The 16979-nt window shown below is 40.4% G+C and overlaps 1 protein-coding gene across 3 annotated transcripts in view; it reads left to right on the top strand.

The window, feature by feature from the left end:
* The window catches only part of ANTXR1 (ANTXR cell adhesion molecule 1), a 220520-nt gene that overhangs the window by 43750 nt on the left and 159791 nt on the right, over positions 1 to 16979 (top strand). For all 3 annotated transcript variants that reach the window (XR_013994581.1, XM_081068017.1, XM_081068018.1), the window contains exons 4-8: positions 9365 to 9446; positions 10103 to 10136; positions 11186 to 11265; positions 13870 to 13938; positions 15327 to 15407. Coding sequence is in view for 2 of the 3 variants with exons in the window: in XM_081068017.1 (XP_080924143.1) it covers positions 9365 to 9446; positions 10103 to 10136; positions 11186 to 11265; positions 13870 to 13938; positions 15327 to 15407 (346 nt within the window). In the remaining variant the exon portion in view is untranslated. The remainder of the gene's footprint in view (positions 1 to 9364; positions 9447 to 10102; positions 10137 to 11185; positions 11266 to 13869; positions 13939 to 15326; positions 15408 to 16979) is intronic.

Genomic DNA, 16979 nt, shown 5'->3' with positions numbered 1-16979 from the left:
TGACAACCACGGCACGAATGAGTAACCAACCAAAATAGAGGTGTGTAAAGTGCAGTTTGTTTGGACAAGTTCATCATGTTGTCTTGTGATTAAACCGTCACTCCTGTGCTTTATGCCAATGGGCTGCAACTTTTGGAAAGTCCTTGATGGGTTCCTCATAGTGAACTTCAGTTATTGGTCTGTACTTGACCCTGGTGTCATGTCACATCGTAGAGTCCAAGCTACCAGTGTGGCTTCTCCACTTCCCCACAGAGGCCCAGGTTCTCTTTCTACTTACTGTTTTGCCCCCATATAAAATCAGATGCACCATTCTGACCTGGAGGGAAGCTGATAGATCTTACAGTTACAATACCTTAATTTTGCATTTGAGAAATCCAGAAGTTGACATGGCCTAGGAAGTGGCAGAACTAGGATTCAATTCCAAGTCTATCTTCCTCCAAATTTCATGCTCCATAGAATGGCACTGAAGTCATGGAAAGAATGAGATTAGTTTAAAACTGCAAGTATAAGAATGGAGGGATCTGAGTTCTGGGGCACTCCAATTTTTAGAGTTCTAGAAGAGAAGGCAAAGCCTACACAGAAATATGAGAAAGAACAGCTGATGACGGAGATGTACAGAATATCCTGTAATGGAAATCAAGAAAAGAAAGCACGTTAAATTGAGGGAGAGGTTAACTGTGTCTATTACTGTAAGAAGTGGAGTAAGATGAAGTCAGAGAAGTGACCGGTAAATTGACAGTGTGGTGATCGCAGAGGGCCTTGACAAAAGTAATTTTAGCAGAGTTGTGGAGACCAAAGTCAGAGCAGAATGGGTAACAGGTGAGGGATTCCAGTTTTAAAACGAGGGATAAAGTCCATTTGGGCCCTTCCTCTCACAAACAGCACGCCAAAACCAAGAGAATGTAAACCAAAACCATAAAGCCCATCTATGGAGAAACTAAGAAATATTTAAATCATAAAAACACTATAGAAAAGGACAGAAAGAAGACAGAGGAGTAGCAAATGATGTAAGTAGTGTGGAGAAAAGTCAAACATAATCTTGCAGAAGAAGATACTGGAGGAAAATGTAGCCTTGCAGAACCTGGGCAGGCTCAAAACCTGGAACTGTCAAGTACTGTAAAAGTCAAGGAAGGGCTACAGGGTAAAAGCCAGAATATTGTTTAAAAGTTTATCTGAGGAAGCTATTCAACCTTCAGAACCCACTCACCTTCACTACCTTCTGAAAAGTACCCCTTCTCTGTATATGCTCTGAATAGAGTATATTCTCTGACAAAATTACACAAGAATGGTTTTATAGACACGAAGATTGTAGAGACATCTACTAACAAATGTTCTTACTTCCAGTTCTCTCCCTTGTCAATTCCAGACCTAACACCCAAGGAAAGAGTTTGAAAACTACTTCTCTGTAGAAATAAATATCTTAGGTAAAAAGGGTACATACATTTGAGGGTCCTTAACAATAAAGCCCAGTGACAAAAGCTGGTCATCCACCTTTGTTAGAAGCACACAGAGCTTCTAACAAGTCTTTTAGTCTCACTCATTCTCTGTGACAGACAGCCAAATATCACTCCACGATTGAAGGAATTCTCCACCAGGAAACAGAGAAGTGCAGAAGTTAGTAGTGTTTCAAAAAGTTGTATTGTGAAGAAAAATGCAAATCAATTGGTCCACAGCTGGAGGGAGATGTGGACTCCAAGAGGATTAATTATTTTAAGGCAAGAGATACTTGAGTATATTTGTATGCCAGTAATCAGCCTGTAGTATTTTTCTTTCTAATTTGAGACAAATGTGTAGTTACAAAACATTTAGAAAAAGCCTTTACAGTATATCTGCTTCTAGTTAGGATATAGAGGGATGTGAACAACCTTTATTTCCATGGTCAATCACAAAAGTCCAGACAAAATAGAATTCATATGTTTCTATGGGGCTAGCAGACACACAGGAAGCACTGATGAACTGAATTAGAGAGAAACAAACCCTTTAGAACTGAGCAGAAATCTGCAGAAGCTTCTACCCTTGGGAGTATATGCCTGGTCTGGGTCTGGGCAATTGGAAAAGTAGGTCAGCTATGACAGAAACTTTGCAGAGATGAGGAAAAGCCAGCTGAACCTTAGGCAACAATGTGTGACAGAGGGATGGATTATCTAAAATAATCCCAAATGAAAAAAGAAATCACTCAGCCTGACAATTCTACACTCTCGTACACACACACACCTCTCATCTCCATTGTTCCAAGAAACTAGTAGTGGGGGAGTTGCTGAAAAGTAGAGAGAAACTGCATAATCTCATGGATTCTTGTGGTGCTTGGATTCTGGAGTCCTACCAGGGTTAAATCCAAAGGTTTAGCAAAAATATATGAAGCTGCACCTAACCGCCTTCCAGCTCAAATAGTAAAAAGACCACAAAGGCAGGACAGTGCAAATGGCTGGGAGTTGTGCTAATCACAGGGAACACACTCTAATTAAAACTGTGGCCCAGCCCAAGTTCAACCTAACTCAAGGAGGAATCCAAATAACTAGCCCCTCACAATAAAAAGCTTACATTCTGCAGTAAATAAACAAAACAAATCAATATTATACCTAAGTCTCCACTGCTTTTTTTCTACGTAATGTTTGAAATACAAATTAAGAGATTATAAGACCTGGGGGAAAAGCAGGAAAATGTGACCCATAATCAAGAAAAAACACAGTGATGGAAGCAAACCATAGATGATTCAATTATTGGAATTAGTAGACAGAGACTTTAAAGCAACTATTATAAGCATTTTAAAGAATTTACAGGAAAAGATGAATGTAATGTAGGGAGACATGGAATAGCAGGGGAAAAAAGCAGAGAAAGAACCAAGTGAAAACTGTGGAACTGAAAAATACAATATCTGCAGGAAAGGGATTAATGAACTTAAAAACGTGTTAATGTAAATTATCTAAACTGAAAGAGCAAAGGGAGAAAAGATTAGGGGGCAGGAAGAATGATCCAGATCTATGATTTGTGGGATAATATCAAGGGGTCTAATATATGTGCAACTGGAATAGCAGACTTGGTATGCCACACACAGATCCAAGAAGCTCAAGGAATCCCAAGGAGGACAAATACAAAAAAAAAAAAAAAAAAAAAAAATCATCTAAGTGTATCATAGTTGAATTTCGGACAACTAGAATAAAGAAATAATCTTAAAACCAGTCAGAGCAGGAGGGAAAAACACATATTACAACAGAGGAACAACAATGAATATCACTTTTCATCAGAAAAAAAGCACATGCAATACAGAAGACAAAAGAGCTATATCTTTAAAGAAATGAAAGGTAATAAGGTCAACTTAGAATTCTATATCCAATGAAACTTAAAACTAAAGGCAAAATTAAAACATTTTCAAAGAGAGAGAAACCAAAAAAAAAAAAAAAAAAAAACTAAGAATCATCACCAGCAAATCTGCGCTACATAAAATAAAGGCTAAAGGAATTCTTCAGGCTGAAGGAAATGAGACCAGGTGTAAACTACATCTACAAAAAAGGAAAGAAAAGTGACAGAAATGACAGATATTTTCTTAATTTTATAAAAAGATAATTGACTATTTAAGAGTAATAATAGCACTGTACCTTTGAGTATATTATGTGAATAGTAGTAGAATATACGACAAGAGTAGCACAAAGGATGAGTGGGGGTTAGTGGTACAGCTTAACTTATGGCAACCTGTGGTAAAATAAGGATGAATAATGTAATTCATAGAGCAACTGCTAAAATGGAATGAAAGAGGATGTTACTATAGATCCTACAGATGTTAAAAGATAAAGAAATATTATAAACAACTTTATAGAAATAAATTTAACAATTATAAAGGAAATGAATAAACACCTTTGCATGTTATTGTATATAAATTATACTTCACGGGACCAGCCCGGTGGCTCAGGCGGTTAGCGCTCCATGCTCCTAACTCCAAAGGCTGCCGGTTCGATTCCCATATGGGCCAGTGGGCTCTCAACCACCAGGTTGCCGTTTCAACTCCTCGAGTCCCCCAAGGGATGGTGGGCTCCTCCCCCTGCAACTAAGTTTGAACACAGCACCTTGAGCTGGCTGCCTCCCGGATGGCTTAGTTGGTTGGAGCGTGGGCTCTCAACCACAAGGTTGCCAGTTCCATTCCTCAACTCCCGCAAGGGATGGTGGGCAGAGCCCCCGGCAACTAAGATTGAACACGGCACCTTGACCTGAACTGCCGCTGAGCTCCCGGATGGCTCAGTTGGTTGGAATGCGTCCTCTCAACCACAAGGTTGCCGGTTGGATTCCTGCAAGGGATGGTGGGCTGTGCCCCCTGCAACTAGAAAACGGCAACTGGACCTGGAGCTGAGCTGCGCCCTCCACAACTAAGACTGAAAGGACATCAACTTGAAGCTGAACGGCACCCTTCACAACTAAGATTGAAAGGACAACAACTTGACTTGGAAAAAAGGCCTGGAAGTACACACTGTTCCCCAATAAAGTCCTGTTCCCCTTCCCCAATTAAAAAAAAAATCTTAAAACAAAGAAAAAGAACCATTTTTTTAAAAATTATACTTCACTTAAAAATATATGGAAAAGGATCTTTGGCTCAGTATGCATTAATGTCGTTAATCACATTGGTCCATCCTCAGGTAGAAGTCCCAAGGAGGCTATGATGTATATACATTATAAACAAGTGATGGGGTTGGTCCTGGAGTTTTATGACTCCAATTGAACAGCAAAAATGTCTTTAATTAATCTGCGTTCTTCTATTCACCTTTTTTTTTTTTTTTGAGTCAATACTGAAGCCATAAGGCTATCTGGAAATGTTGTGAATGAAGCATTAGGGGAAATAGATAGTTTACTATGTAAGTTGAGGCTCCAAAGCCAACAACTGCAGGGCATTTGAGAAAAGTCCAATTCCACAGAAGCTCTTTTATTGGAGGCAAGAAATCGATCGACAATGCAGAGCTGATGTTGGGTTATTTTGGAGTAGTGGTGGAAGTTATTTTTAGACTGAAAATGTGGTAGACATTGCAGAACCCCACAGAGGATTTTGCAGTAGGAGGGCTAAACGCTGGGATACTTGGGATAAAAGCTTATTGAAGTGCTTCTTGATATGCTTTTGTGTGTTCATGATTTCACGTTTACATCAGCAAATATCAAAAAGTCACAACATAACTGGAATCCCAGAAAGTAATCTTCATTAAATGTGGAAAAATTCCCAGGGCAACAGAAAGTCCAGCAAACACTGCTGCTTCTCTCCACCCCAATCCCTTGAAACAAGCATAGTGCTGGGTTGATGGTGCATGCTCAATAAATAGTTGTGGAAATGAATGAATGGATAAATGGATGCATTCAAACTGCAGTCGTTCATTCAATAGCAAATCATTTACTCTTGGCCCCTTCTTAAGTGTTGCAGGGGTTGCAAAAGAAACACAAGATACGTGGCCTGAGAACCCTTAACTTCTAAGTAGGAACACTGGCAGACATGTGAAACCACCAAGGAAAACAGGAGGCTCTTTAATAGTAGCCTGTCTTGTAGGATTCCCAGCCACTCTCATTTCCCAGGAAGATAACATTTCATTTGGTAATAACCAAGTCTTGAGAGAAGTTCTTATCAACCCCTTTAAAAGATCTTTCTCCCAATTTTCTTGTTTCTACAAGAACATAAAAAATAGTCCCTTATTAATTGTTCTATTGTCCCACCATTCCCATGAAACCATCTGTTTCGTTTGCTTAGATGATGTGGGTGCTTAGAGAAGGGGCAGGGAGTAGGGAAGTGGGGCCACAGGTCATTTGATATTTGGAGAAGTGAGGGTGGTATATGGGAGGTTGTGATTACTGCTTGGGACTATTGAGTTCATATCTTGCCAGACACAAAGCATTGAGAATAAGGACAGTTTCCAAAACAGCCTTTGCTTGTTCTGTTACCAAAAAAATAGAAAGCTCAAGAAAATACTTGTAAAGAAAAGGAAATAGTCTTAGAGAAAACACCCCAGTTCCCAGACTTTATTTGGCAGGGAAAAAATACAGTGAAGCCAAGGAACCTTTTCCACTCTCCTAATATGTCTTTTTTAACCCTCTTTTTACGCTTCAGTCTTAACACAAAATTCCAATTCTAGTGTTACCAATATGTCCCAGAACTCACTGGTTTATGGCCACATGAATATGACCACATTTGACCTTTTTTTCCACATTTACTTTTAATGTCCAATCTCCTCTCTCTTAACTGTCAGAAATTAGCCCCTCCCCCATAGTATCCCCGAGCTATTCTGAAGCGCTCCATGGTACCACCTCTGTGTGCTCAGGAACAAACCAATTTTCCTACCCCAGACTCACCCTCATGCCACCTTGTCACTGCTGTTACCCTCATGAAACCGCTGACCTGCCGGGCAAAGCTGCCCTCTGCCAGATGACTGCCAAGGCCAACATCTCCCCTCCCAGCAGTGGCCTTGGTGGGGACAATGCTTTCATCTTTCCCCTTTCTTCTGGTACACAGACATATGCCCTTTTTCATTACCAACCAACACAGTTGAAATTAAAATATGCTTTTGATGGGATTGATTGAAATATTGGGGATAATGTAAAGAAGTACAACACAGAGAATGATTTATAAGCACCACAGGGGCACAGACCTAGGGTCAATGTTGCCAAGTCAACTCCTGCCTGGCCTCCCTCTACTCAGCCAAAGGAAATTAATTCCTGCCTCCAAGGTTAACTTCTTCGCAGGATGATTAACCATGGAGGTGTCTGTTCCCTCTCTCGCATCTTCAGTAAATATTTGTTACATGTCTAGAGTGTTCCAGCTACCTTCGTAGACACAGAAGACATAGAGGAGACCAAAACAGACACGGCCAGCCCTCATGGAGTTTAAAATCTGAAAGAAAAAAAAAATCCCTAAACAAATAATTACATAGTCAAAGGGTATCAGTCGCAAAATATCCCAAGTGATGTGAAGCAAAATTTATGGGGTTCCATGAGAAAATCTAACTGAGGGAGCTAATTTGAACCGGGGACGTCAAATAAGGCTACTTTGAGCAGTTAACGTGAAGTTGGGAGTGGAGGCCCGGTAAGAATTAGCCCAGTCAAGAGCTTGGGAAAAAGTCTCCCCAGTCCCCAGACAGCAGTGATTACAGGTGTGAAGGGTCTATGGGAGAAGGAGCTTGGGAAGACCAGTGGGGCTCAAGTGAAGAAAGTGGGGACAGAGTGGTGCCGGGTGAGACTGTCGGCTCCCTGACAGCACAAGAGCCATCCCTGGGAGGCACTGGACAGCCATGGAAAAGAGTTGAGATTTTTATCCCAAGTGTCATTGACTGCTATTGAAGGGTTTTGAGCAGGGGAATGAATGGCATGTTTTGATTGATATTTTAAGAACATTCTGAGCCATGTGGAGAATGAATGGAAGAGAAGCAAGAGGGCAGTCAAAAAATACCCAGTGACTTTCCCAATGGTCTGAGCAAGAAATGATGGTGGCACAGATCATGACGTTGGCAGAAGAGGTAGAGAAGTAGTCAGTTTCATGACATGTTTAGAGTAGAACTAATGGATGGGATGATAGATTACGTAAGGAGAGAGGAGAGCCAAGGTAGAGGGAAAAAGAAGGCTTCCAGTTTCTGACTTGGGCAGCTGGGTATGTGACCTGATATCTGGGCACTGATACGACAACAGACAATAGTCACTGCATTCTCCAAAGTCTGAGTTACTTGGTCTTAAATATTCTGCCTGAGAATCATCAGTGGCCCAAGCCAGGGACAGGCTCAAGCTAACTTCTTTTCAGTTTGTCTTTTACAACATCCCACAGCTTGGCAATCCAGCCTCATCCATAGCTACCCCATTACATCAGTTTTAACAAAAGGTTAATTTTGCCTTCAACTTCCTCCCCAGGCAATTGCCATAATAGACCAGTAATAAGATTCATTCATTCAAGACAGAGAGAAAGAGAGAAACAGTTTATCATAGTGAAAGCAGGCCCTCTGAGTTCAAATCTCAGCTCTGCCACTTAGTAGTTAAGGGGTTTGGGGCAGCTTCCTTAGCCTCTCTGTGATTTCCTTATTTATGAGATGGAGATAACAGTAGTATCTAATTCAAAGAGCTTTGATAAGGCATAAGTGAATTAACTGTATGTGGTGTCTTTCAAACCGAGCTTGGCCCACTGTAAGTACTCAGATGGTGTTAGAAATTCCTATTACTTTTCACTCATTCAAGTGTGACTGAGAATTTCCCACTTCTCCATCACTGTTCTATTGTAGGAGGCTGCTTGGCAGAGTAGAAAGCCTTTTTTGAGTCAGATAGATTTGACTTTAATTCTCTGATCTCCTACCTAACCTCTATGAACCCAAGTTTTCTCACCTATGCTATGAAGGCAATATTACCCACCTTGAGTGGTTATTGTGATAATTAAATCAGAAATCTTTGAGCAGGACCTTGTACACAGTAGATGCTCAAAAAATATTAGGTTCTCTCCCTACTCAAAAGAGGCTTTCCGTCCTAATTTAAATAGTGCCCCCCCCACCCTCGGCCACTAAAAAGAAGAAGGTAATTTCAAACTTTTTCATAGGTCCCAGTTTATGAATAAAACTAATGTTTGTTCAGAAATTACACTTTCTTACCATTTCAGCACAATATGGGGCTATTTGAAAGACAGGAATATGGATGTGGACATCTTCCATCCTAGAGAGAATGGCCCACAAAGACTCTATTTGACACCCAGACCATTCACGTTTCCCACTTTTAGTCGGACCCTTTCCTAATGCCACAACCCACTTCCTCTTCCTGCCCCACTGCCACCCTGAGCAGCCAGAGTAAGAAAACATAGGCACCAGCCCACAGAAAACACTCTTGGTTGTCCTGGAAAGCATAGTTTGCCCAGGCTTCAATTTTCAAAGCTGACTACACGGTTTCCTTTGGCACGACTGTGCGGGTGGCAGAGTTCACTCCAGACGCCTGCCCCTCCCACCTGTGGTCCTTGTGGTGGCCATGCCCTGGGTGCTTGGTATTCGCATCTTTCTGCTTCACATGAGCCATTTGCATCTTGATATAAAGGTGCCTACATTGCTCTGTGTCCTCTCAGGAGCGGTTGCATTTTAAGACTCATTTCCAAAGTAGAGTGAAAACTTTGACATGTTAAGGGAATGGAAAACTCTCACGAGCAGATGGAGATTCCTGGAGAGGTCTTTTCCCTCAATCCTTGAAATTTCACTCATTCCACCCGATGGCTGACCCTAAATGGATAATGTGCTACAAAGACTTTTCCTCTGATAGGGTTTTGGGGGACCACTGGAGCAATAAAGAGCACCCACAGAGATAAGAAAAAGACTATGGCATATAACTATCAACAGCACAGTAGAAATGGCTCTCCTATGACTAATAGGGTGTCTTTGGATTTCAGAGAACAGATCCGTCAAGGTCTTGAAGAACTCCAGAAGGTCCTGCCAGGAGGAGACACCTACATGCATGAAGGATTTGAAAGGGTAATTTTAAAACAATTTTAAATATATATATATATATATATATATATATATATATATATATATATATATATGTATATGTATATGTATGTATCCAAATATAAAGTGTCATGTGGAAACATCAACCTAAGGATAGCTGATGAGATGAGGCACACAGATTAAGGGAACTGAATAACACCCAATGGCAAAAGAGTAAAAAACAATTTTCCCATGAGCTTGTACACTGATAATGCTATCCACAAGAACTGAAGACATAAATCTCCTTACTCCTTCCCCAGACAGTGATGAAAGCTTTGTTAGCTAATGCTTGGCTGACACTCACGAATCATGCCCCATGCAAGTCACCTCCTTTCCCGAGGTCACCTTTTCTACATGTTGCTTCAGTGGCTGAGACAGAATTTCAATGAAACTTCAATCGTAAGGAGTCCCAGTCTATGAGAAGTAAGACTGATGCATGTTCACGAGTATATTAGTTAAATATCAGGGTAACTTTAGATAAATATCATCCTTTGATATCTGAGTGAAGCCTGGGTGGATTACATAAAGAATCAAGACTGAGCCAGGGCTGCATGCCCAAGACCAGAGCCCACTGCCCTATATGGTATTTGGAGTAGCAAACAGTGACTGTGTATCTGATGGCTCTTTCATGTCTTTTGCAGGCCAGTGAGCAAATTTATTATGAAAATAGTCAAGGTAAGACTGTATTATGAATTACTATTATGAATGATTTAACTTCTTTTCTGTGTTTGCTTCTGAAAAAGCATCTCAGTAATTTCGTTTCCAAAGATGTATTTGATATTGCCTATAATCCTTGGACATACACTTCATCACAGAGATGGAATGCGTAGTAAAACGATATGTACCAGTCCAAGTCTACTCTCCTGTTGGTGTCAAGAGATGTTATATAAAAGAAATTATGATCCCATTACAGTCTGCAATACCCAGGAACAGTTTTGCATGTTGAATTCATTAAATTAGTAAATACTTGGATAGGTTAGTCAAGTCTTAGATTTTTATGTCAAACTTACTGTTCTTGTCCTTCTCTGAGCTCCAAGCCCCTTCATTACTGTGATTGGATATGATATTAAGATACTGGTTTACTTTGAAATTTCCTTCATTTAAATGAAAAAATGCAACACCTCTGTCCACTTCTAATTTCACTCTAAACTACAACAAATAAAACAGATCCAGTATCAACGCCAACACCTATTAATATAAATCAACCATCAGCAGTGTTACTAGAAATCTAAAAAATCACTAGAAGAATTCTAGTAGATTTTGCCAACTGCTATAATCCAGTCAGCTTGTAAGTCATAATGACTGTTACTCTTTGCCAAACTCTTCAAGAGGTGGTGCATGTGGTCAACTCCAGCATGTGAGAAGGGCCCCTGAACAGCCCAGGTGGCAGAGTTTGCTCCCAGGCCTTGGCGACAGTCATGTGGACTGTTACTAGAAATAACAGAAACTTGACTCACTAGAGCCACTCCTAGCTATCGGTCCAGAAACCATTTCACCAAGCTTGGCCATTTTTTGAGCTCAGACTGAGAAACCCAGAAGCAAAACCTATTCCCCTTTCGAGTCTGTCTCTGCATTCTTCTTCACGCTGGAGATGTTTCCAGTCCCGAAAGAAAAGTTGTTGATTCTCACAATGTTGACCTCGGGAGGTTGAGCTTATAAGAACTGAGAGAGGGTTTCCTTGGTGCAGCAGGATGGACTGAGTGGGTCTGTGTTGTGTTGAGCAGGATACAGGACAGCCAGCGTCATCATTGCTCTGACTGATGGAGAACTCCATGAAGATCTCTTTTTCTATTCAGAGAGGGAGGTAAGCAACGATCTGGCCTATGTCTGTCTAAACAGACATGGAAAATGGCTTTTTCCTTCTGAAATGCGCTGCAATCTTTCTACTTAGCCAAAATGATAACTGTCTTTGCAAAAACCCCTGGATAAAATAGTGTCTTCTATGTAAAAAAAAAAAAAAAAAAAAAAATCATTCACTTTTTAGACTAAATTTTCATGTCTTATATGTTGTAGATATTTTTCCCCTTTCAAAATATTTCCATATTATTCTATATGTGAGGGAGTGATTAAAAAATATCTACCATGCCTTTCTTGAAAACACTATATTGATCTAGCAGTTTTGAAATCCTCTATATAATTTTAAAGCAAAACCGTTGGTACCATTTTTTCTCCATTTTCCTCTCATATTTTCTACTAAAAACAGGAGAAGGGAAAAGAATAACTTGAAATATGTCGGAGCCAATCTTGGCAGAATGTATTCATCACTGAGGTTCTCAGTCTAAGAACCAAAGTGGAATGTTAATTGGTGGCAAAGGAAATTGCAATCTCTCCTTCTATATTTCTTTTTTCCTTTTCTTTATATTCTCATAAAGTACTCCTCAAAGCAAATCAAAGAATTCTCCTAAATGAAATTTTCAGTTTGTATAAAGAGATTCAGAAAAATCGGTTTATTCAAAAATTGAAAAAATATTGATATTTAGGAAATCCTTTCAAGTTTCAGATTTGAGATACGGCCCACGGAAACCAGTTAACCATGGGAATGTATTGAAGCCTCATTAGTGACAAAGGTTTATTGAGGCCAAGTTAGAAACACAATAAAGAAAAAGAAGCTGGGCAGTGAGGGAGGGAGATGCTGGCCACTGCGGAGGACTGAATCAGAGCGTTACGCTTACCGCAAGCTGTTGGCTGCTATTTAATTTAAATTTAGTGCTGTCAGCAAGCAGGTATTCGTTCATTCATTCATTCATTCATTCATTCGCTCATTCAGTGTTAACTGAGAGCTTGGCATGTGCTAGAGATTTGCTGGACACTAGGGACACAGAGGTGAGTCAGACCCAATTGCTGCCCTCATGGACCTTATCATGTAATAATGTTAAGCTTTTTGAAGCATCTGATGATAAGGGGCATGAGGAAATTATGTAGGTGAACACATTACTTCCCCACTCCCCCATTGAGTGCAAAGGATTATTCACAATGGGGAAATACACAAGTAAATATGACAGCACTCTCTGAGCACTAGGAAAATAGTATAATTTCTATATTCTAAAGTTGAATCTATGTAATGGGAATGCCAAATGGCTTATCTGGATGCCAGACAACAGTCAAGTAAAGCAAAAACCCTAATAAGGAAATAACTCAACATAAAATAAATGATAGGTATCAGAGGCTGAAAATAGAGGTTAGGAGAAAAGAATTTTAGGTATGGCACGTACAAACTTGGAAAAATATTTGGAGTGCCAATGCCAATAGAAGGAGCGTTTCTGAAAAAGAAAGATAAAGCTCAAGATACATAAAGAAAATGAACCTTTCCGTTTTTAGTAATTCTATGTAAAGCACAACTGGAGAAGAAATGTCAAAGAAGTTGTTTCAAATAAGGCTGGATCTAGACTAGGTCTAAAAGTTTATTTTATCCTGAAAGCAGCAAGAAACATTTCTAACACGAAGGAAAAAAAGATATGTTTCTATCCCTTCTAAAATTCAGTATTAGTCAAGAGTGAGTTTAAGTACTAAAAGAGGGAATAAAAAGAACACAAGTTAAATCAATATGCACATACTGAATGCCTACTATATATTTACTATAAATTATTTATTCAACACCTACTGCATATACCAAGGATTTCCACTTTTTGTTTTCTATTTTTAAACACAGAAGAACCTGGAAATCAGTTATCAGAGCCTTTAGTAAATCAAATATTAAAATCAAGCCTAAACCTGGATGTTATTCAGTATGTTGCTCTCTCAATACTTAATTGTAGAGAAGGTCATGGGTTCACCTACTCAAATATGGACCATAATTCCCATACCATTAAACCAGTGTATTCTATGGCAATGAAATGGCTTTATTCACAAAAAGTGATGACATTTATTAGCATCTGCATTGTTCTACGCTTTGTGTGAGGAGCTCTGCATGTATTATAGTATTTAATCCCCAAAACACTTTATAGAACAAAGGCAAGTTGTCAAACCCAGGTATATCAGGTTCCAAAGGCCACATCCTTTCCATTATAACCAATACAAAGGAAGAAAAGGTACGTCAATAAAAATCCATCAGAGGAATAGAAAAGAGAATCATTTCCCCCAGAATATTTAACATGACTTACCTTAGCTTACACTTCCTTTCCTCCCCTGGTCTTTGAAAGCCCTTCCTTAAGACTCTCCTTCTGTGTATTTTTCTCAGCATTTCCCACTTGACTGATCACTCCCCTCATGTCCACCATGCATTACATTAGAATGTGCTGCTCACTGGAATATAAACTCTTTTGGGACAAGGATTACCTTCTCCACTGTAGTATCTGGCACATAGTAGGTGCTCAGTAAATACCTGATCATTACAGTTGACCTTGCTAATCCAAAAGGAATACGTTTGCTACTGCCTCTCTATTTAATGTCTTTTCTTTGGTTGACCTAGGCTAACAGATCCCGAGACCTTGGTGCAATTGTTTACTGTGTCGGCGTGAAGGATTTCAATGAAACACAGGTATGATCATGGCCTTCCTCAGGTGTGGGAGGATACCATGCTTGTGAATGACCCAGTGCAGAGAGTGCTCGGCAGCTTAAACACCTCTTAGAGAGACTGTTTTTCCAGACATGCTAAGCAGGAAGGGAATTCTTGGATGTGTGAGGGATGTGAAGGCATTTGCTGATCCACTTGAGGGTCTGTAACTCAGACCATCCAGGCAGCATCTTTCTTGGTCCTTTCATGGTAGATGTTCAACTGCCAAGGCATCAAAACAGATCTGATTTACCTTTGCAAACTTGTTGGTGTTTTTTTTTTTAATTGAATTTGATGAATCTGAGGTGTTTTTTTATTTAAATGGCACACATCCCTTTTCTCCCACTAAATATACAATGCATTTTCAATACTAAAAAAAAAGGAGATAATTGGCAAATGGGCAGAAAAATATGTACAAGCATATAGAAGCAAATTGTGAAAATTTGTAGACAACCTAAATAAATGTTCCTTGATGTCGTTTGTAACTTCTTTTTGTTTTAATAACATGGGACAGTGCTCGTGATATATTAGGTGAATAAAATAGGGTTACAAAACAGCGGGAATAGTATGAATTCACTTTTTAAATAAATACATGTATGTTGTATAGAAAAAGTATGAAAGACTATTTACATCAAATTAACAATAATAAAAAGATGATGGATGGAAGGATAGATGGATTATGAGTAACTTTTTAAAAATTTATTTTAACACTGCTGAGTTTTCTGAAATTCCCCCAATGACTATGTGTTACTTTTGCAATCACTGAAAATCCTGGCACTATGACTGTGACAATACAGAAATGTACAGAGATTTACGGGCAGAAAAACTGACAGATCAGCTTCTCCTTTCTCCACTCCTCTGCTCTGTAAAGCACGACCACCACATCAACTGCCAGGGTCCTTTCCTCAGTGAGCAGTTTGGGTGAAAGATAAGAGTGTACATTCATTGGCCTTACCCAACACCAACACTTGAATTTATTTTTAAAGTTGCTCTGAAAGGAAACTTGAGTTTGTTTGGTTCGAATATGGTTGCCAACAGAAATTTGAGTGAATGGGAAGAAAATGAGCCAATGGCCTGCCCCCAAATCCATAAATACATCAACCCAGGCCAAATTGTTCATCTAGCTGGGCAATCTTACCTCTGGTCCCAAGGAGAAGAGTATTAAAACAAATGTAAAAACTGGAGCCAACCCTCCAGGCCCGCTCCAGAGAGGCTGCTGGGAAGTTCATTATTACCGAGGGCTTTTCAGTGAGGCCTAGTCAAGAACTCAGGTTCTTCTGGGTTTTAAAAGGAGATAGAGCCCCCTCGGCCCCTGTGGCTTTCCTCAGTTCTCCTCATCCAAGCGTGACATATCTTGGTGTGTTTGTTCTCAGCTCGCCCGGATTGCGGACAGTAAGGACCATGTGTTTCCTGTAAATGACGGTTTTCAGGCTCTGCAAGGCATCATCCACTCAGTGAGTAGAGCACCTCCTCTGAGCCTGGACACTCGGGCACTTTCTGGCCGCCGATCTGCTGTCAGTACCCCAATTCCATCCTTCTAAGGCTGGTGTTTTCCTGCTCAAGGGAACATTCCTTTGCCTATCTTCACATCTGTCATGTCCTACTTCTGCCCCTGCCTTTCACAGATTTTTTTTTTTGTTGTTTTTTTTTTTATTATTCTCCTGTGCCAATTTGACCCTACAGTGGAAAATTAAAAATTGGAGGGAACCCTGCTCAGGCAGCCAGCCAAAGTTCAGGCCGCCCGGGTGATACTGAAAAGACTGCGGCTGCGGCTGGTAGCGTGTACGTAGACCTCAGCTTTCCCAACCAGGACAGAACACAAGCTGCTTTCAGAGAATATGCAGGCCCAACCTGTATCGCTGAGCCATCAGAGGCACTTTCAACATTGGCTGAAGGTTCTCTACCTTGGCTGCTCATTGAAATCATCTGGAGCAGGATTTTTAAGATCTGCCCAGGTGGTTTTTTTTAAATAGAACCACTGCTTTACACCTATAATCCCCAAATGTGAGGGCTTCCATGTTCTTCAGGGTTACACAGTCACCAGCCCTCCTTTCCACCATAACCTGGTTTTGTAATCACCCCCCATCCCTGTCAATGAACACAGGCTTCCAGAGCCTCTCTTTTCCAACTTCCATACTCGGGCCAGGCCCCTGGTCCAGCTGGCATATTGGATGATGCTGGTATTTAAAGCCTCAGCTAAAAGGGCGGTGTAATGAAGTCCTAAGGCACTGCAGCCTCTACCTTTCAGTTCTGGGACCAGGCAGACAGCCAATGGTTTCTCCAGTTGGAGTTCAACAGGCTTCAGACTCGGGGTGTAGGATGCAAATTCAGAACTCAGAGAATTACTGTCCTCTTAAGATGTCAAGGGAGTCTTGACTCAGAGGTTACCATCCAGGGGCTCGGGACCTGCCCAGCATCCCCCAGACTGACCTAGGAAACCTCCAACATGGCTGTGCCTTCATGCTCCCTCTCCCTCCCTCCAAGGTTTGCTACGAACAATAGCAAAGTGGAAAGCAGAGTGAGAAGCAAGAACTTTAGAGCTGGTCAGCCTAGAGTTTAAATGCTGGTCCAACAAGTTATCATTTATAGATCCTTGGATGAGTTATTTCACTTATTTATATAAGGGACTGATGACAAGACTTATATCATAGACTTGTTTAAGGATTAGAAGAGATAACACTGGTGAAAATACCTAATAATTTTCCAGGTACACAATCGTTACTCGAGGTATTATGGATTATTTCCGCTTCCATGTCCCTTCATCATCATATAAGAAAAATGAGTGTCAAATTCCCCCAATCCTCTAAATCTTCTTATAAAAATCACCAGGAAATCTTATTTACTACACTCATTCCCAGACCCTAGCCTCAGGGGCTTCTATTGTAGGGGGTATTGGATGGAGCCCAGGACTCTGCCTCTTTTAAATCTGTACTTTTTAATAAATGTCCCAGATGTACTTTCAGGACACTGATATATGTGACCTTAAGTTTTCAGAATTGTGAAAAATAATTCCACCTCAGGTTGGG

This window comes from Rhinolophus hipposideros (assembly GCF_964194185.1).
Source record: "Rhinolophus hipposideros genome assembly, chromosome: 12".
In the NCBI taxonomy this organism is placed as follows: Eukaryota; Metazoa; Chordata; class Mammalia; order Chiroptera; family Rhinolophidae; genus Rhinolophus; species Rhinolophus hipposideros.
Note: the sequence above shows the minus strand (reverse complement) of the source record. Positions and strands in the feature narration are given on the sequence as shown.